The following is a 22,779-nucleotide window of genomic DNA, read 5'->3' as shown; positions in this document are numbered from 1 at the left end:
TCCCTTATTTAAAAGCTAGGGCTACTAAATGGATTTATGCAGTTGACAGATAAAAAAATGTCACCACATTCATCTGACCACAGCCCCATCAATTTTTAATATACATAGTGACACACTTTAAAAAAACAGTAGAGCTTTGACTGCATATTATGGCTGCCATCCTGATTTTTTTTACACCACCCCAATATTAAAACTTCCCTCTGTCTGAAGGAGTTGTGCCAATGATTAAATAGAGGAACAACAGGATAGTCGAACCAGATTTTCCTAAATTAGTTACATTAGTCTCAGATTTCCTTACAAGTAATTTCATGTGTTTAAAACCATCCATACAGAAAATAGCATTGACTGGAAATGGAATTATAGCTGCAGTATGTTGAATTTATTAAGACAACTATAAATTGCATTGCTATTATAATGGGCATGCATTATAGTGATCCAAATTGGAAATAAGTTTACTGCATTAGATCATCTAAGATTAGCAACTTCAGAGCAATGATGCATTTACAGGACAAAAATTGGAACTTTGGAAAGCTGACCACATACACATGATAGATTTGAATAGCATTTCTAAAATATTAAATGCAACAAATATTGTTTCATGAGGTAATTTTGTTTTTTATTTACCTTCTGGAAAGGTAATAAAGGTGCTAGAGAGAGGGTACAGTGCACCAAAAACATCTACACAGCCCACCATTTTGAAGAGAATTTAAACAAGGTAATTCACAGGTTTTAAGTATGGCATGCCTAATAAGGACTAATTCTGCACCCTGCTACTTAAACAGTGTTACAGTGCTCATGACTGACTGTGCTTCCATTCTTCATTTTTGTCCAAAATGTATGTTTCATCCATGTCATTTGAGTAAATCAAGGCGACAGCAATAATGCTTTCAACTCAGAATTAGACATCCTTAAGGTCCAACCTACAAATAAAAGGGGATTGGAAAGATCCCAAATACAGATGTCCATTATATTCATGTGCTTCACTTATATGGGTTGCCACCATTCCATTTGGATCGTGGAAGCTTCTTCTGTAGGATCCAGTATCACTTAATTCTACCACAAGGCTGTACTTGGGCACAAATTTTATCACAGTTTCTTGACTGAGCAGCTGCAACACAAACAATCATGTTATAGACAGTTTTCTTTTAATCATCAACATTACAACATTTGAGGTGATTGAATCAATTACTGTCATCTGTTTCATTATTAGATGTTTTAAATACCTGGATATGCATAATGCCAAAATTAAGCACTCTGGAATATAAGTGATAATAATTGTTACTGTTAATCAATGGAAGTTTATTGAAATAGATTTAATTAGAAAAGTTCAATACTAGTTGGAATATTTTTACATTAGGGTTATATTTATGGCATTATCAAATACATAATTGGAGAATACCCTAGGATATTACACAACGTTAAGTACAACTTACATAACTATCACTTGGAATTGTCTAACTTTTTAAAATAATTATAGTAGAAATATGAAAAATAGCAATTTACATCTTACAAAAATTATTTATTATAAGTATGATACACAAAAATAATGTTTAATATATCACAACATTAAGTAGGACATTCTTTTTGCTCCATTTCAAGCTACATGACTTTTGCAGAGATCCGTTATATAGTTCAGTTTATGAACAAAATTGAGCTGGAATCTCAATCAATGACCAATGTGGTTATTAAATGTGATGCTACATGACTGCCCATGAGACTGCTTTGGTTCAACAACTGCAATCCCAGCACTGGTCATTAAGCAATTGTGTGGGTTAAGTGATCACAAGTGGATTGTTAAGTGGACAAGGTGCTTGGGACCTAAATAGAAGAGACCCTAGAAGGCTTTGCTCAGAAGCTGAAAATCCTCTAAGATGAAATCCACTTGAGACACCTTGCACTGTTTACCTTATTGTGCTGGCTCTATGCTTGGGTTTGGCTTCCTCTCATCTCATCTCCAGGGGCTGGCTGAAAGAGCTACCTGCCAAAATCTATCTGAATGCAGAAGGGAATGCCTTCCACAGAGTGATGGGAAGATGTCATCTCTCCTCTGCATGCAGAAGAGGACTTCTGCAGGTGCACAAACAGAGCTGAAATCATCAGGATCCAAGTTCCATTTCTGCACCCTGTGGGAGGATGTCATTTGTCCGAGCAGAAGAGAATACCTTCCGTGGAGTGCAGAAGTCTCAGATCATCTCCACACCAGTGAAGTAATTCAGCTCCCCTTAGTAGGTAGCTCTTTCACTCAGCCCCCACAAAATGAGAGGGGAATCCCCTTGCCAAGCAGCAGCAGCAGCTTGCAACCTTCTCTGCCAACTTCTCCACTGACTTTCTAGGGAAGCCTGCAGAGGATTGAAAATAATAATCACATGACTGGGGTGGGTGGGATTACTTAGCAACCAATTGTAAATGCTAATAGGTTGCCAACTACCCAAACTGCTAAGCTTGTAAGCCGCCCTGAGTCTTCGGAGAACGGTGGGATATAAATGGAATTAAAATTAAAAAAAATCGTAATCATGCAACTGTGGGTGAGGGCAGGGCAACGTGATGTTTTCCAACACTCAGAAGTTGATGCAAAATGTCAGTAAAAGCAACAGAAACATCTACTGAATTAGAGAGTGAAAATATCTCATTTGCCAAACTTTCTTTTAACTGCGATCTTTGTATGGCCAAGCAAGGAGCCAAACAATAATTGCCACTACTGACAAACTGAGTGTCTGGTAGTATGATTTTCATTTTTTCTTCATCCTGAAATTCAGTGTTAAAAATACAAACTCATACAAGCCTTTTTGTGTGTGCATATACCAATTCCAAAGATAAGGAATGCATACTTTTCAGTGTGTTTGCATTGACTGCAACATTAAAAAATGATTACAACGATTGTTGCATTCCTTTTATTTCCTCCCTACTTTTTATTATTTTATTCTTTCTCTCTTGTTCTGCATTATTAAACAAATAAAGTATTTTTAGAAAAATTGCAATGGCTGGATCTGAAACAGGACAGGGAGAAGAAATAAATTCTCTTCAAAGGGAGCCTATTCAAAAGAATTTCAGTTAGAGGAGGCTGAGCTCAGTCTTGTATATGAATACATAAGATTTGTTACTGCTGTTTCTTACCTTAAATATGATTCTTTTAATCCATGGTTTTTCAGCTAAGAAATCCACCATAGAAAATCCAGGATTTGCTCTAATAGCTGACATAGCTACCCAATAACCTCCAGAGCTGCTTAAACGAATGTTGTCTGGAAAACCAGGCATATTTTCGACAAACATATCCTCTCCACCTTTCATCAGTCCGGATATATAATATCTAAAAATGCATAACATTTTACAAATCTGCTGTATGAAACAAAGAATGTATTAATATCTTATGCTATATTTCTAACCTACTACCCTAATGATCAGAATGCAGTTGGAAGTATAAAACATGTATAAAGAACACAGAATACATTAAAGCAATAGCAATCAAGAACAAAGGATGGGATAAATTTGTGCTTACTAAAAACTAAACAAAGATCACAAAACCTACATAGCATCTCAGTTGGCCAGTAACATTCTTTAGAAATTACAGAACACAGTCACTTAGTAAAAAAATCCTCCTTGCTTAGAAAGGACAATACATAAATAGGAACAGTTTCTACTCATTTACCCAGACAAATAAACTAAACTAGCATTTAGTCAATTCTATCCATATAGCATCCTTACAAGCATCTCATCTACCTTCGTATTCTTGCCATAACTGTTTCGGCCACCAACACAAAGTCTTCAGCAGGAGAGAGCTGGACTCCATTTGGAAATCTGAGTCCTTCCATTAAGACTTTGACTTCCTTTGTCACTGTGTCATATTCAAGTAAGCTAAAGACAGAACAATTAAAGGGTATTACTAATCTCTCAATCTCAATATGTTCTTTGACAATCCTATGTCAATATATATATATATGAATTACTCTTATTATGCATAAGAACAAAACTATAGCTGAATATATTAAAAAAAATAGCACTGATGGAACAATTGGCCTCCCAAACTAGGAAGCTTCAGAGCTTAGTTATACTACTAAGAAGGCCTTTTAACTTGCCCAAACCAGATATGCCTCACCAATCATCAGATTTTAAGGCTGACACAGATTAATATGGAACACAGTGGTCCCTGAGGTATCTTGAAAACTACATTTATCTCCAACACTTGAATTGTACCAAGAAACAAAGTGGTATTTAGGGTTATAACAGGGCCAATAGCACCAAACTACCACTTTGCCCCTGCACATACCCATCATATTATTCTCCTTAAGGATAAGCAACTATGTAGAGAATAGAAAATTTCCTGTGTCGAGGAAGGATAAGGAAATATACCTCAATTAAGAATGTCAACAGATGAAGTTTAAACATTACTTCACTATTTTAACATTTTAATAATAACCACAAAATACTTGCTTCTAGAAATGCCATCCCCATCATCCCAAAAAAATCTTCTTGTGATACTTGATCACAATTTTGTTATATAATTTACAACTCAGTCTAGAACATTTACCGTCCATCATCTGAAGCCTCCATGATTAATAAAGAATAATCTTTTCTCTGCCATTTACTACTAGAATCTGTAAAATAGATTTTCCTTCCATCTCGAGTCATTGTAAGATCGTTCACAAAGGATATGTTCTTCCCTTCAATAGGAATCTTTGAAGACACAAGTGGCCTGACTGCACCTGGTCACAGAAAAACAAATTTTTAAAAACTCTTTGCTCTTTTGTACTTGTATGAGTGTATCATTTCTACTTATGCCTATACTGAATTTATTTAATATTAAGGATTCAAAACAATTAGCAGATTCTTAAGCAGAATTCAAAATAGCTATCACTTGCATATCATGGTTTACAGCTTATCATTCAAACTATAATTAAAACCAACTAGGATTTGGTGCAATGTGTATGTGGGGGGAAGGAGAGGTAGACTTGCCTGACATAGGATTTATTTCAAACAGCCCATAATAGGCATCTACAACAAAAAGAGTATTGTTTGGTCCAACACGGATTCCTAGTGGTCTCCCACATGTAGGCTCATCTTCTCTTGTACCTTTTAGAAAATACAAATAAATATAAAGTATGCAGCTTCTAAACAGAAGTTTCTATTGTGCTTCTAAAACAGAATATCAATAATCTTGAATTTGACCAATAAAAGATAAATTTTGAACATTCAAAAACATCTCTGCTTAGTTTATATCCTTTTTCTTCATATAATTAATAACAAAACCCACATTCTGATGTAGTTAAAAACAATGCATCTTGCTAGACTTGAAGGGATGGGCAATGCATTATCTTCCAAATACTGGAATGCAACTCTTTATTACCTCTCTTTCCTGATCAGGTTGGTTAAGTCTGAAGGGAACTGAGTTCAGTATAACACCTGGAGAATCATTCACTGCCCATCTCTGTATAAATAAATATTCTTTTTTTCTTCTGTTCAATTCTCAGATACATAATGATGAATATTGTATCACAATACTTAATGTTAAGCAGAAATATCATCAAGATTTTATTACAGAGGAAGATTCCTATCGTGCTATTTTTCACTTTAAAAGGAGTTTGTTAACCAAATATCCATAGGTTTTTTTCACAACCACACAACCAAAATTACCACTCCAACATGCACAAACAACATATCATGAATTTTTTTTTCATATATTTAAAAATGTTGAGTTGGAAGGTATGCAACAAGTCTGAAATGGTTTACTAGAAAAGTCAAACCACAATATAAAAGAAATAACAAAATAAGTAGTTTGTTTACCACAAGGACCATGGCCAAGACGAGCTAAAGTGGAAATTTTCCCATTTTCAATCTTCAGAATTTTTCCATCAGCAGTACCAGTAAACAACACATCTATAAGAGAAAAGCAGTGACACGAGCTATGCATTTATTTAACACATAAGGCTTATCTAAGACTTCAGAACACTCAAAATGCTTTTTATACAGTGATGTCACAAAACCCTCAAAGTTTGCCTTTCATTATATTTGTATTGGCATATTTTATGTTATAGAATATAACATAGAATTATCACTGAAATGCATTTGTCTCCATCAGCAATAAGCTTTATTTATTATTTATAGACCACCCTGTTTATAGACCAAGGGGGGGCAGCAACAATGCAAAGTATATTACAATTAAAACAGTAATGTAAGTAAGAAGTAATATATGATGGTTGCCTGAACACCAAGGGCCAAAAACTCGCTGAAAGAGTTCTAATACAACTTGCTTCCAGAAAATAAAGAATGGGTTCAGGGGTCTCCTACTTCCAGGGGGAACATATTCACAGAGTGGAAGGCTGCTACTAAGAAGGCCCATCACCTCGTCCATATCTCATATACCTTCCTAGTAGGGTGATTCTTCAACAGAACCTCCCTAAATATTTCCAAGGAATGGAAAATATAACTTGGGTGCTGTACTATTAAGGGCCTTATGACCTTCAGCATTATGAATTGGGCTGGAAACCTACAATAACTTCAAATCAATGGAAGTCTACACTGACAGGATTTATTGATATAGTTCTTCTATTTAAATATTACAAACGTGTGGCTGTTTTCAGTAACAATTAACAGTAAAAGCCCACATTATATAATGTGTCAGTAGTCTTGATGCTACATTTTGTACCAGCTGCAACTTCAGACTTGTTATTAAAGACTGCCTTACATAGAGGTGATAATGAAAGAAAGAGTTCACATATTGTATAAAGTTCTAACACATGGAATAGCGAGTTTCATACATGGAACAGCAAGTCTCAAATGGTCTGTTTGGACCATATTATTAGCATCTTTAATTTTATCAGATGATAATACCTTGTCACTATGATGGCTATTATCTATCATAGTTTTCTAAAAATTACTTTCTTAGCTCTACTGAAATTGCTGAGAAGACTGTTGAGAAACTTGCTGGCTTCCCATAAAACACATTAAAGGGTTGTTATAAAAGACAACTATAATTACTTTTTCTTAATTTTATTTTCTCTTAGTCAGCCTTATCTAACTTCTTTTAATCTTTTTTCAAACAACCAAATCATCTATGGTAACATGGATGAGCCTAGAGGGTGGCATGATGGAAGGTTTCAAGCTTCCTCTTCTGAGAAACCTTGTTTTTTCCTGGCACCATCTGTTATCTTGGAATAGTAACTCGGTAGGTCCCTGCCACTGCTTATCTTTCAAGGAATGCCTTGCCTAGCATTCCTCTAACTACCACAGTGCATAAGACCGATAGTGTTTTTACCACCTGGGCTGCCTTTATGGCAAGATAAAACTAGTGGGGAAAATAACTTCATATCTCTATTGCAGCCTCCCTGCGCTGTAGGGGGAAGGCATGGGATTAGGACATTCATTCAAGAATGGAGATATAGAAGGTTTATTACTTTAAAAGGAAAATTACTTTAAAAAGAGAACATGCAAAGTTCCAGATTACAAGATGAAAAATTACAAATACCTAATACAGTTTTTTGGATAGACATCTTTATCGATGTTGGAAGGACTGTGGAAAGGAAATCAAGTCCTTCCTTTACACGTCTGTTCCTCAGAAATAAATAGATTTCTGAAGCAAAAGTTCTCTGCTTGGTTTCCTGACTTTTCCAGGAAAATAGATGAAATGATCTTATCGATACCTTATGAGAGTCTTTACATTTAGTACACTAACCAAAAACAAAAACTTAATCTGCTCGAGAATTCAGAATACAATTTAAGATTTTTTAAAATGTCAATAGTAAATCTAGAATCTGTATGTACTTTTCTATGTATATCATACTATGATACTTGATTAATTTAAATCTAAAAGCCAAAGGTTTACTAAGTTATTTACCCCCACCCCCCCTTTCAGTATATTTTTCTGGCATAATGTAGTCAAAATTCAGTTTTAGAGACGTTACGTTTATTGAGTTATTGGGCTTGTAATTAGCAAAAATCAGAAACCTGTATTGCTGCACAAGGATTAACTATTACTTTAACTCCCCAAAATATACACTTAACTGCTGCTTTAAAAAAAAAAAAGAATATGGAGCAATGCAAGCTTGAATAATTATTTATACAATATCTAAATTAGAACAATTCTATAAAGCAATCTAAACTACGTGGTTGTTCCCAAGACTGATTTAAAAGATTTCCATCTTGACTGTAATTGTTTAGCAATGGACCAGGTTAGTGCTCAGTTTGAACTATGACCACCAGGGACTAGGGTTCTCCTGCTTCTTGCCCCTCTCATTCATGCACGGAGGGCAAGCCTCACAGAGAGGGCAAGTCTATAACTGCCTGCCTTTTTTAAAGAACAGTTCTCTCTTCACTAGTCCTTCGCCTTTTTCATGGCTTTCCCAAGTTTGCAGGCACTGATTTCTTAACACTTCCTTTCCATATTCTCCCCTTTGACACCATTGCACATTCTTCCTCCTACCTTTATTGCATAGTCATTACTTTGATGCCAGAATGATCAAAGCAGAACAAGTTTTTCTTCGGTTTCTGTGTTCTACTGTGGCTCTACCGAAACTTTGTGGCAATGAGGAACTAATGGCTCAGCTTCACAGAAACAAAGGAAAATAGCTTCAAATATGATAGCATTCCAGTACAAGATGCACAGGGTGAAAAACAAAGTACCGTATGCTTCATCCAGCCTGGGGAAAAACCAAAAGGACACCCTACTGGAAGATGAGAGTGCAATGCAAGTGTGCTGTCAAAACATGTAAAGAAAACATGGTGACTAAAACACTTTACTTGATTTCATGGGCTTTTAGAGTCACTGATAGATCAAATGGAAGGAAAAAAGTGCTGCTGGTCAAATGAGAACACAGCAGCCCAGGATGAAGTGGGTTTATAGGCAGTGACTAACCCCTGGAGAGGAAGGGATATATCTGGTACTGTGGCCAACTGGATTTGAAGATTTCCCTAGAATGGAATGAAACAAGGTAGACTAATTGCTCACAAACACTTCAGATAACTTAGGGTAGAAAGTATTATTTCTGAACCAGAATTTCAAAACATGAGCAACGGGTGCATTTGCAACGGATTGGGAATGCATGGAGGATGGTACTGGCCGATCCTGCACTCAAGATACAGTAGGTAGCCTGTACAGGCAATAATATAAGTAGAATCTAGTATTCCGTAAAGTTGAAACTGAGTTCCTGCTATATTTGTTCAATAAAAACATTATGATTTACAAGCCATACATTCAGGAATTTTTTTATAAGATGTATTTATATTATTGTTCTAAGGTTATAACTTATAATGCATAAATAAGGAGAAAAAAGATATTCATGATGGAAAATTTAAAATAGGCTGAATAATCACTGGATTAAATCTGTACATATATTCCTGCAAAATATTGCACATTTGAAAGCATAATTTATATACGGTGTTATAATTTGGAAAGGGATCCCAGAGTTATGTTCATTTTTCTAGTTATATAATTACATAATTAATTATATCTATAATAATTATATCTAATCATTATATACAAATGCTCAAAAATATCCTGCAATATAAATAAAGTTTTTTCCAAATACCTCTCTCACCCAACCATTCTGCAAGTACTCTTTAAATTATGGAAGAATATTAGTCTCTTGCATAAGAGCAATTTCACTTCCTCTTTTGTTTAAAATGTAGGTAAGATTTGTCTATGTAAGCCCCTTAACATTCCATGTTATAAGAAAAAGTGATGTGAAAATAATTAACACTCATTTTATAATCTAATTAGTATTTTTATAACCTTTGAAATAAAGAGCTTGAAGGTTCTATTACAGTAAATCAGCATAAGGTACTTTAAAAATAAAATTAAGTTTCTTGCTCAATAGTTTGTGTTACAAGGGAAACATGTTCCATATTGTTAGCTCATTCAGTTGTGTCCTTTAGTTAAAAAAAAAGCTATTATGACAGTTTTCAGATCTGGGTAGTATAAAACAGGGGTCCCCAACCCCTGATCTGCAGCATGCCAGCAAGCGGGCCGCACAAACAAGCAAAGCTCCATCCTTGGGATGCAGGCAGTATTCAAACCACACCCCCATGGGTCCGTGGAAAAACCTTTCTCCATGGCACTGGTCCCTGGTGCCCAAAAGGTTGGGGACTTCTGGTATAAAATGTGAATACAGAAATATTATTTAATTGTATTTGACATGTTTGATTGTTAAAAATACAATTCTAGAGGTCAAATATTAATTCACATAGTTTGTGCTTATCCTACTGCCAGATTTTGGACTAAAATTCAAATTTAACAAATTAACATGATTTTAAATTAAAATGCATACTTTCCTCTTGATTGTATCCTCAGTATCTGGACTCTATGAAGACTGGTAAACTCTTTGCACATGAACAATGAAAGGGTTTTTGTTTTCTGTAATATCACATTTAATCAGAAATATGTGTATGATTTTTGCTAATTTGTGTAATACAATAATATTATATCAGCATATATCTGGACTTTATTGGATACAAATTATTTTATGTTACTAGAATTTTTTTATAGTTTAGAATCCAGAAGTGATTTCTAGGGAAAAAATGTAAACTTATTAAGCAGATATTAAAAATACCCTATCAAATATCTGTGCTTACCACCAATATTTGTAATAGATTCTGGTCCAACAAGCTGGTTTTCAAATAATCTTTCTGCTTGTCGAAGCTTAACATTTGGCTCTAAAGCACCAGTAAGAGGAGGAGGTTCTTTAAAGCTGTCAAGAAGAAAGATTTTCATAAGCATACAGAAGAGATTAATACAAATTAATGTTTGGGTTTACCAAGTAACTTAGATGTATCAGATATTTTTCAAAACAGTGTAGTTCAATTTATCCAAAGCAATTTATGCAATTATTGATTTCATATTTGGTAACAGTTTCTGTTAGCTTAAGGATCAAACCAATGAAGTGGGTAACAATTTTAACATCATTAAACATTACAATTAAAAAGATAAAAAGTAATGCAAACTGAAAAAAATAATGAGTAAAAAGAAAAAATAGAAAAGAATTGAAAGAAAAACAGAAAAGGAAAAATATATTAAAGAAAAAATATATTAAGAAATGATTTCTGCCTTCATCACAACTATAAATGATTTTAGTAACTTATCCACTTCTGTTAAAATACAACAAATGATCTCTTCTTCCCGTATCCCACCTCTTATCTATAAACAAATCCTTAAAGCCTTATCATTCAGTCCAGGTCAGCAAAAGTTCATTAAGAATTACCAGAAATAGCAACATATCTACTTTAACCTTGATCAAATAAACCATATTTATATTCCTTCCTTTTACTTTTGACAACTTTGGTTTTTGATCCTTTCACATATTGTCCTAAATTTGATTTCATTTCATTTTTTATTTCTTCTTTCCCTCAAAATCCTTCAAAACATTAATAAGTCTCTTTTGTAAATCCAACATGGAAGAGTTATCGGGTGTTTTTATTTATACACATACATACACACGCACACACACACACATATATATAAAAATCATTTTCCAAATTATTCTTGTCACCTAGCATTTTTAAATCCCTGTTCATATCCAGTCTTGTGTTAATTGACCTCTTGGTGGGTTTTGGTACCAGCGACCGTTGTATCCTTCTGAATAGATTCAGAGAACTGAGGGTGGTTGGCATGCTATTGTGTTGGTTCATCTCCTTTCTTTGGAATCAATTCCAATTGTGGTGATTGGGATCTCACCTTCGGCCCCTTCAGCGTGGTGTGCCCCGGGGTTCAGTGCTCTCTCCTCTCCTATTTTACATCTATATGATGCTATTAGATGAGGTTATCTGTCACTATCGGGTGAGGTACCATCAGTACACTGATAATATCCAGTTATATATCAATGCCTCTTGTTGTGACAGTCTTATGCCAGTGTAAGTCTGTAAGGGTCTGGATGGGGAACAATAGGCATTAGCTAAACTTTGAGTGGCTTTTGGTTTGGGGGCCTATGGTTTTTGGACTGTAGTAGATAGCTATTTATTTACTTATTTATTTAATAATACGCAATGCAGGCTAAAGAAAGTAATTATATTACTGAAAGTAATTATATTACAAAAAAATGCTTATAGTGTTAAAGAGCTGATATCCCCCAAGGTCATCCACATATTTCTTTACACTTTTCTACTGACTTTGGTTGCAGAAAAACGGCAAAAAGTTGCCTTGCTTAACAACTGTAGGATTCAATTAACAATGGAACTACAGGGATTGCTGTTGCTAAGCGATGAGATTGTGCTTTACAACTGGATCGCTTAAGACAGAGATTCTGGTCCCAACTGTTATCGTAAGTCAAACACAACTAGTATCGGATTAAAGATTGGCTACTGAATGCAAGTAGTGCAGGATGAATGAATAATTGAATGCTTAGCAAAATATTCAAAATGAGCAGAAAATAAGAGAAGAATGAGAAGCGTCTCCCGATGATTTAATATATTTATGGATAAATGTACAGGAAATGTTTCTGGTCTCACCTGAGATGCACGGGTGAGGATATGATTACCTTAATTACCTTAATATGGCAGAATGCTCTGTTACTAGGTGAGAAGCTGAATGAACTACAGTGAATGCTACACAGAAGATGACAGTTGCGTTTGGCAGGGAAAATAGAGAGAATGATTGCAAATTATATATAAATAGCAAACACTAGAAAAATATATGAATTTATGTACTGTATGTTGGTAGAATATTTACTGGAGTTGAGAAAATAGATGGAAAAGAAGTAAAATGAAATTTAAAATGCTAAAGCTAATGTGTCTATATTGAGGAAATGGATATTTATTAAAAGAAGCAAAGATTGCTGTGTATAAAACTGCTTCCTCCTATTTTGTTATCTGAAAGTGAGGTCAGGTATGTCAGAAGAAACATAAAAGTAAATTGAATGCAATGGGAATAGGAATGGAGCATTTAAGGTGTATGGTGAAATATAACATAGTGGATGAGTGTGAACTGAATACAAAAGTAAGTGATCCATATGAAATAAATACATTGAGATGGTTTAATCATTACCCATATTGAAAATGCAGGTAGTCCTCAAACTTACAATCATTCATTTAGTGACCATCTGAAGTTACAACAGCACTGAAAAAAGTGACTCAGAACCAGTCTTCACACTTACAACCATCATAGTATTCCCTGTGGTCATATGATTAAAATTAAGGTAACGGACAATCGGCATGTATTTATGATGGTTGCAGCATCCCGTTGTCCTGGGATTGCCATTTGTGACCGTCTCAGCTGGCTTCCAATGAGCAGAGTAAATGGGGGAGGCCTGATTCACTTAATGAGTGCCTGATTTACTTAATTGCTGTGATTCACTTAACAGCCATAGCATAAAAGTCATATAATCAAGCATGAGTCATGTAATAACTGCCTTGCTTAACAACAAATTCTGTTCCCAATTGTAGTCATAAGTCAAGAACTACATGATCTTCATTATAATTGCTCCCTAAAGACTTGTAGTCTCCAAAAGGGGATATGAAGCTTAATAGATCACATTAAAATATACATACAAAATAACATCATGATGCTATTTCTTTCTGGGATAGGTAACAAAAGGCCAAAAAGGAATGAGAAATAATAAGCTGGATTTTTAAAAAGAGAAGAAAATATATTTACAGTGGTATCTCAGTACTCATCGTTAATTGGTTCTGGGAGGCATGATGAGTACCAAAATTGATGAGTGCCAAACAAAATTTTCCCATAAGAAATAATGTAAATAAATTAATGCATTCCGAAACCAAAGACAATGCACATTTTAAGGCAATGTGTAAAAAGATAGTTTATTTCTCATTACTTCACATGAGAAATAAACCTAAAAATTAATATGTAGATTAAATGAAAAACTGCACTTTACCTATATTGATGAGAAAAAAAAGTGCAAAAATACACAAATAACCAGAGAAGCTAAGATAAGACTGCAAAGGGATGTGCACAGAGCAAGAGCTACTACTGTGTGACTAATATGTCACCCTATGTTTTGGCTGGAAAAGGTAGTCATGAGACAACTGAAAATGTCAAGTTCTAGCTTGTACATTGAGTATCAAAGAACATGGTTAAAAACAATGACAACTTTTTAAATTAAATATATTGTATCTTGTTAAAATGTAACGTTTAGGAAGGAGCACCATAAGTTCATCTGTTAATTTAGAAGATACAAAACAGTTGTCTTTTCATTTCTGTACAACTGTAAATAATGGCACAACAGTTTTTCTAAACAATTGACTACAGCACTGCTCTATTCATAAAAACTAAAACTAAAAGGTCTTCGTAACATTGTCCACAGTGAACATTTAAGTCACATGCAAAATTCTGATATTAAAGATGCTTATGTACTCACCTAATAGGCTGAGGGTCTATTGGACATTCCAGAAAAATGAGCGCTCCAAATAATAGGATAATTAATGACACAGCTAAAGTCATGAAAGTTACACGAAATACCCTGCTGCTGTAAGTACTGTAAAAATAAACAAAACCATACATTAGAACATGAATATACAAGAGCAACTAACAATGTAAGAGTCCACCTATATCAGGCCAGTAGCTATTCCAGTATTCTAGTTTGTATCATTCAGTAGCTAACAAGATGCACTCTGCATGCTCAACAAGATGGATAATAGAAAGACAGTGTTGTTCACCAATAAAGTATTTAAATTATGCTATCCCAATTTTTTAAACCATTCTTCTAGCACCCTTAAATATATTTCAGTAAATTGCCTTACCAATTTCAGGACAAGATTACTTTGTCAAGAAGTAAATTTCTACTATGCAAATGTGCATTAGAATTTGCAGTTGTGCATGTTTATTTTTCCAGATGAGCCAAATAATTATCTCAAAATATGCTAAGTAGGAATCTGGGAGTTGAAATGTAAAAAATTTAGAGAACATCCTGTTGGGAAAGATTGCTTTATAAATTATATAATTTGAGGTTAGACTTCAAACCTCAATATAGATGCTGAAAAAGAGTTTAAGAATAAGTGGGAAAAACAGAAATTCTGTGGATAAAATCAGCTTAAATCTCACTCTTCTAAAGTAAATATTCCTTTAATAATTTCAAGATTTTTTAAAAACACCAGCAATCGTTAGTAAATGCAAAAAGTATATAAAATATCCAAATCCTACTTGATACGCTATTTTCTGTGCCTCTAGATACTGTATGGTCACAAAGCTTCCTTCCTTAACAAGTAGTATGCAGTCTTTGTTCAAGTAAAACAAATTTCTCCAATATATAATTTCAGTTCTAAGGCATGGGGGTACTACAATACTTTGGATGCTAGTTTTGTATGGGGTATAATTATGTGTTTGTTGGAGTTTTTTCAGATAAAAATGCAGTCTACTCTGCTTAAAGCATAGTAAAATTGCAAGGATTTGAAGTATAATTAAAAAGTTGAAATATGTGTAGAATACAAGGTGGACAACCTGAAGTCTCAGAACCACACCAGTCTCTCAAATTCTCTTTTTGCAACTGTTGGAGACCACTCTATCAAGACTGCTGAAAACTAATAGCTTTCAAGTATGAAATGAGTGAAAATTTCTTGCAATCCTCAGAGGCATCCCTGCCCAACATAAAAAACAATTTACAAATCTTGTGTTACCATATTTCCAAATCAATAGGTTATCTATTTCACAAACAGCTGCCATTTATAGAAAGTTCAGGGTTGTTTTTTTACAGAGATATATAAATGGAACAGGCACCAAATTTGTAATATTCTGTTAGTGTAGAAGATGGATACAAGCCTATGATACAACAGCTTTAGCATTAGCTAAATATTACAGAAAAATTACAAAGATTACAGCCCTTCTCTTAAGAAGTATGTCTATAAGGTTCTTGATTCTGGGTAGGCTATGAAAAATAGCTTTGAGCAAACTACTTGAGCTTTGAACAAAACTGAGAAGCTTTTCTCAGTTTTGTGGCTGGATTAAAATAGACATAATATATTGAACTATTAGATATGACATTTAAATCATCGCTTTCACAATATGAAAATTGCAAACAGCATAAAAACTGTCTGAACAAGCCAAATATAAAATTTCATTCACAAGAAATATGGTTAAAATTCTATGCATCCTTGGAAATAGTCACTGTCTTATTTCCACATAAATAATGCAAAATTGGCATGTAAAGTTATAACATGGTGCCTGTATTAGTTCCCAAAAATAACAAAGAAAGGGGGCAGGGAGTTTTTAATGTAACACTCATAATGATTATGCTATTTGAGGATTCTGAAAAATTCATATAGGTAGTCCTCAACTTACAACCACAATCGAACCCAACATTTCTGTTGCTAAGCAAGGCAGTTGTTACGTGAGACATGCCCCATTTTACTAGATTTTTTTGCCATGACTGTTAAGCAACTCAGTACAGTTGTTAAATGAATCACATGGTCATTAAGCGAATCCCACTGACTTTGCTGGTCAGAAGATGCCTAGGAATGTTGCAAGTGATAACTACAGAATCCTACGATGTGAATACATGCCAGTTGCCAAGCATCCAAAGTTTGATCATGTGACTGTGGGAACTGGTCATAAGTCACCTTTTTCAGTGCCACTGTAACTTTGGTCATTAAATGAATGGTTGTAAGTTGAGGACAACCTAGTAGAATGTTTCCCTAATTCACTTCTCCCATCTCAAGTTTACAACATAAACAAGTACCAATTAGTAAGCTATTTCTTGCAGATCGCCAAAAGGCAATGACAATGCAACACACAAAATTAACATTTTTGCAAGAACATGTTTACTCTTAGAAAAAGAGAATAGTCCCTCCTACTACCTTGTCATAGTAGCTCTTGATACATGAGTTGGGCTGTGAGTGAATGATTGGTTACCCAACCAGCTTGTGTGTGTAAGAGGATTAGGATTCATAACCCCCCACTTTCTAATCCAGTACCTTTAACACTACCACAAAGTGGCTCCTGATAACTAATTCCATATATTATATTAAGAAAGCCACACATTTCCTCAAATATGTATATATGTATTCTACCTCTGTGAAGATCGGACCTGGAAAGTTAACACAACCCAGGTGGCTAGAAAGGCCCAACAGAGGCTTCACTTTCTTAGGGTCTTGCGGAAGAACAGGGTAGAACAACAGCTAATGACCCTCTTTTACCGGTCTACTATAGAGAGCGTCCTCTCATATGGTATTGTGGTTTGGTATGCTGGTCTGACAGCCGCGGACAGGAAAGTATTACAGAGGGTAGTGAGCACAGCACAAGACATTGTGGGCTGTCCCCTGACACCACTGGATGACATCGCCAGGGTTCGTTGCCTTGGAAGAGTGAGGAAAATTCTCAGGGATGACTCACACCCTGGATGGTATCTCTTTACGGTAGGAGATATAGGAGTATAGCCAGCCATACCAACAGGCTGAAAAACAGCTTTTATCGGTGGGCTGTTAGGCTTTTGAATGGGATATAATCTCTGTGAACTTATGCAGAATTGACTTGGGAGGCCGGTGTGTGGTGTAGTTGGTTCACATGGTGTGGTAGGATGGAGGGTTTGTTGTCACTGTGTGTTGGGGGGAGGGAGCACGGGGAGAGGCTCAGCTAATCTCAATGTACACATGTTGTACTTTGACAATAAAGGTTTATTTATTTAACTGCAATGCAAATTTACACCAGCTGCAACTATATATTAAGAAGCTATTATATGTCCTCTAGACTGAGAAACAAGGTAGTAAATATATTAAACATGATTTAACTTTAATTTTATTATAGCACTTATATATGTACTAAAGTACATAAGATATCACATTCTTCTCTTGAAAGCACAGAAACTTACAAATATCTAATACTACTATTTGAAACACTGAAATACCTAGAGGTTTTAAATACAGTATAATTGTATCCTGCATCTTGATGATCATCCTTTTCCAAAGAAAGGTTTTTTAATAATGCATAAAAGTATTAAATGTTAACTTGTACACTTTTAAAAGAAAACATCTGATAGATTCAGCCAATATTCATAGTTTTGCAAGAAGAAATTAGTTACATTTAGTGATGCTTCAGATACAAATCTCGTTTTTTTTTAAAATCAACTTATAATCGATGCTCTTGCAAAGTAGTTCCAGTTATCTGTACATTAAGTTTCTAAACTTTTCACTTTTTCTATCTAGTTAACCACTCTCTCTATATATTTCCTGTTCAGAAAAGTTTATTAGGTACGATTGCTTAACCCACATCTAACTCCAGAACCTTACCAAGAGAGCCAGTTTGGTCCAGTGGTTAAGGCAACAGATTAGAAAGCAAGAGGCCACAAGTTTGTGTCTTGCCTTAGCCATGAACGCCAACTGGGTGACCTCAGGCCAGTCACTCTCTCTCAGCCCAACTTACCTCACCAGGATTGTAGTTGTAGGGAAAATAGGAGGAGGAAAGTGTGTTGGATATGTTCACTGCTTTGAGTTATTTGTAAAAATAATAAAGGTGGGATATAAATAAATATACTATTTCTTAGTAAATGCAAGTTTTTAAGTACCTATGCAACCACAACTAATTACTGTACATCTTAGAAGGAAAAATTATTGCTTTTGTTAGTCTCCATCGTAAGAAAATTTTCTTTGCATACCATTAGGGCTTTTACATTTTACAGAGAAAGGTGAAGAGAATGGGGGGAAAACAAACTATGAACACTGGCTATAAGTTAAAATTGCTTAATGTAAGAAAAACATTCTACCACCCATCTGAAGGATAATCCTTTTCATCAGCTGTATGTGTATGCAAATATATAAAAACTGTTGCAAGAAAAAAATGACATATGACATACTGCCCTTAAGTGCATTTTGTTTATTTTGTAGAGGTCGTTTTAAAAATAACGGTCAAGAATAATGATATTGACTGTTGTGGGTTTTTTTGCAAAGTCAGAGAAAGAAAAGAAAGATATTTTCATCCTGTGACCCATTCCACTTCTCATAAAAATCCAGACCTACCCTTCCGGACCTCATTGAGTTGCAATTCCCACCTATTTCAATCGAGCCTAGTCACATCAAAAGCCTGTATTGCCCCTCTGGATCTTTGTTGTTGTTGTTAGTTGCGAAGTCATGTCTGACCCATCGCGACCCTATGGACAACGTTCCTCCAGGCCTTCCTGTCCTCTACCATCTTCTGGAGTCCATTTAAGCTCACGCCTACTGCTTCAGTGACTCCATCCAGCCACCTCATTCTCTGTCGTCCCCTTCTTCTAGTGAGTCCTTCCTTCTCATTAGGTGGCCAAAGTATTTGAGTTTTAGCTTCAGGATCTGGCCTTCTAAAGAGCAGTCAGGGTTGATCTCCTCTAGGACTGACCGGTTTGATCGCCTTGCAGTCCAAGGGACTCGCAGGAGTCTTCCCCAGCACCGGAGTTCAAAGGTTTCAATTCTTTGGCGCTCAGCCTTTCTTATGGTCCAGCTTTCACTGCCATACATTGCAACTGGGAAGACCATAGCCTTGACTATACGCACTTTTGTTGACAGGGTGATGTCTCTGCTTTTTAGTGTGCTGTCTAGATTTGCCATGGCTTTCCTCCCCAGGAGCAAGCGTCTTTTAATTTCTTGGCTACAGTCCCCATCTGCAGTGATCTTTAGAGGCCACTTATTTTTATTTTTAATGCCATTCCATTAAAGGCCTTTGACTTCAGCGTGCCTTTTTCCCCCCGTAGAGCATTCTTAGCAGCAAAGGCTATGGAATATTTATTATTCCTAAACGCCAACGGACCTCCCAAGAGACCTAGACCCAGGGGTAGGCAACCTCGGCTCTTTTATGACTCATGGACTTCAACTCCCAGAATTCCTGAGCCAGCATAGCTGGCTCAGGAATTCTGGGAGTTGAAGTCCATGAGTCATAAAAGAGCCGAGGTTGCCTACCCCTGACCTAGACCGTGAGAATCCAGCAGGGAAAGGTTAGCGCTTATCTCGCTCGGTGCCCTCCCGCCGTATTATTGTCGGTAAGCGGGGCGCGGGGGAGGGGGGAAAGAAACGACGCCGCCCTCCAAATCTTCGCCCTTTCCGAAAGCCGCGGTGGTGCCTCCCATCCTCCCCGGCAAGAGGGAACGCCGAGAGAGCAGCAAAGCCTTCCCACGCACCTGCTATCCTTGACTGCCTGCGCCGCGTTCTCCTCGGTGAGCACTCGCGGCCGGGCGGGCCGACGCTGCCGCAGGCCTTCAGCCTCATTCATGTTGCGATGAAGGGCCCTCCGAGATCCAGAGACCGAGCGCGGTGGCTCAACCAAGCTCGCTCCGGAAAGCCGAGGAGCAGCGCCGCTTCCCGGCCCGCACCGCCAAGCCCCGCCTCCGGCGTGCCACAGAGAAGCCACGCCCCCAGCTCGACTTGCGTCCCAAGGCCGCCCTACCGCCCCACCCCCTCGGCTGAGCTTGGCCAATAATTGTCGCGCCACAGAGCCGCCCCTCCCATCAGAAACGCCCAGCCACGAGCTCGTCCTAAAGTAGCAGCGGCGGCAGCTCCGCGCGGCCCACCGAGGGCTTTCATGGGGGGCTACGCAGGTCTGGGCCTGCTTCAGAGGTGGCCCCAGCTTCTCCCGTACCCATCCTCCCCGAGAAGCCACCAACAACCTCCACAGAGCCATGCCCCATCGCTCTTTTGGCGAGTCACTGCTGCCTATACATCAACCGCCCCGTTTCCTCTTTAATTCTCTAACGATGCAATTCTCTCTTGCCCCCTTCAGGCGGACGCCGCCATCCTTAACCGCTCAAGTTCGACAGACGAATCAGCTACGCCCACGTCCCGCTTCCCCGCTCGCTTGGAGCGAGAGTTGCTTCCTCCAGGGGGCGGGGTCAGTAGAACACCCGCTTACTTTCACTTTCCGCGTGAAAAGAACGCTGGAAACGCGCTTGTTCCGAAAGGCTGATTATGTGTGGAGAGAATCCTGTGGTGGAAAAAAAAAATTGAGCGAGGAAGGGTGTCAAACCGCCGGGCCCGCGGGCCGGTTTCATCATACCGCCCGCCCCATTGCCGGCAATGCGAAAAGAGTCGCGATGATACGTTCCGACACGTTACGTGACGAGTTTGACACCCGTGTAGAATCTAGGACAGGGGTCTTCAAACTTGGCCCTTTTATGACTTGTGGACTTCAACTCCCAGAATTCCTCAGCCAGCTGGCTGAGGAATTCTGGGAGTTGAAGTCCACAAGTCATAAAAGGGCCAAGTTTGAAGACCCCTGATCTAGGAGGAAGGGATATTGGCGTGAATTGGAAAGGGGAGAATCTCTGTAGGAAAGACAATACGTGTTTTGCTGACGAGTTTGAAGTGAGGTGGAATGTAGAGTAATAGGGTAATCTTGCTGTGATTTGTACGATTTTGAATGTGTTAGGACATTGTATTGAAAAGACAATTAAGAGACACATCAGATGACTCTAATAGGTGCAGCATTATTGCACCTCTAAGCGCTAAAGATGAAGCCCAAGCTACTAATATTAGGCAAGATAAAATGTCAATTTCCATCACTTACGTTGTAAAAGGTTGATTCTTATTGAGACTGGCATTTGCCATAGAATTTTACCACTGTCTGTGCGTGCCTTTGAGTCAGTGTTGCTTCTTGGAGGTTGCTTGGACTAGTCTCTGCAATTTCCTTGGCAAGGTCTTTCAGAAGCAGATTGCTCTTGCCCGCTTCCTAGAGTTGAAAGAGTGACTGGGCCAAGCTCACCCAACTTGGTGCCCAAAACAGGGACTAGAGTTTTTAGCCTTTAGCCACTACACCAAACTAGCTTGCAGTTTTATCATTGGGGAAGTGCAGTAATGACCTCAGGTGGCAAATGTTGGGGAACAGGATGTTTCTAAAGTTCTCCAGAAATTCCTGCTGAGCCTTTTTCTGAGATAGACCTATGCATGCCATAGTCTGTCTTGAGCTTGCTAAACAAGTCAGTTCTCAATTGAATAGGAATTTTAAGACCTGTTTGGTGGTTTAGTTCTTGTCTTTATGACTGGAAAGTAGAAACCATGTGCTAAATTGTTTTCAGATAGTATTTTTTGTAAATATTGTTATATTGCTAACCCTGAGTTATACTCCTATGAAATGGCTGGCTACCTATGTACATAGTTTAAATAAAATTAACTTATTCCTAGTTTTGGAATGAACTGGACTGCTAATCCAAATGCTTTTTGTACATGGAATGGAGGTATCACCTTGCCCTTCTTCCCAACAATTTAAAAGTTCACTAGTGATGAGCTTCTGGGCTAATAGGCTGTGTTCTAATGATCTGGTATCCTATCATTTCACCAGCAACCATGGCAAAAGATTGTTCGAATTTACTGGTTTGCAAGTCAGAACAAATGTATTGTTGCAATGCTCACTCACCAGTATCAAAACAAACCACCCAATCTCAGCATTCCAGAAACCAATCCAATAATAACTGAGTGTCTTTCTTATACTAGATCTTCCCTTTTCTTCAATTCCATCACATAATTCAAATATGAAGTGTAATTGAGTTGGTTTGGTGCCTGAATTTGGAGCCCTAAATCAGATGTTTTGCACTGAATTCATAAAATTGTTTCTTTGTTACTGTATTGTACATGCTCAGGCTCATGCATATCAGCAATATCTAGACACATAAAAAGAAAGATAGTCTGGTGTGCTGGCCTAAAAAGGTGCTGGCTAGGTGCTGGCCTAGAAAGCAGGAGGTTATGAGCCCCAGCTGGGTGACTTTGGCGCAGTCACATCAGCTCAACTTACAAAGTTATTGTGTGGAAAATAGGCAGAGGAAGGAGTGGTATGTTTACTTCCTTGAGCAATATATGAAAAAATATAAAAATGTACATGTTTAATAAAGAATACTATTTGCCTACTCATAATTATATGCAAATGCAACATTGTAACAATTCAGTTTGTAAAACTGCAGA

General features: G+C 37.1%; 1 protein-coding gene across 2 annotated transcripts; it reads right to left on the bottom strand.

Annotated features, from left to right (window-relative positions):
* Positions 1 to 357: 357 nt before the first annotated feature.
* On the bottom strand, positions 358 to 20,228 carry APMAP (adipocyte plasma membrane associated protein). 2 transcript variants are annotated; one of them, XM_081313852.1, is made up of 9 exons: positions 20,010 to 20,228; positions 14,295 to 14,411; positions 10,561 to 10,676; positions 5,779 to 5,871; positions 4,951 to 5,067; positions 4,526 to 4,700; positions 3,718 to 3,852; positions 3,115 to 3,307; positions 358 to 1,108 (listed from the first exon to the last, which is right to left on the bottom strand). In XM_081313852.1, exons 1-9 carry the CDS (start codon positions 20,099 to 20,101, stop codon positions 899 to 901), a joined length of 1,248 nt encoding a protein of 415 aa, XP_081169978.1. In that variant the 5' UTR covers positions 20,102 to 20,228; the 3' UTR covers positions 358 to 898. The 2 variants fall into 2 exon arrangements, with proteins under 2 accessions (XP_081169978.1, XP_081169979.1); XM_081313853.1 differs by lacking the exon at positions 20,010 to 20,228 and adding an exon at positions 18,880 to 19,069.
* Between the last annotated feature and the right edge of the window lie 2,551 nt (positions 20,229 to 22,779).

Source organism: Vipera berus, assembly GCF_964194415.1.
Source record: "Vipera berus genome assembly, chromosome: 1".
NCBI lineage: Eukaryota > Metazoa > Chordata > Lepidosauria > Squamata > Viperidae > Vipera > Vipera berus.
The sequence above is the reverse complement of the archived record's forward strand: the minus strand, read 5'-3'. Positions and strand labels throughout refer to the sequence as shown.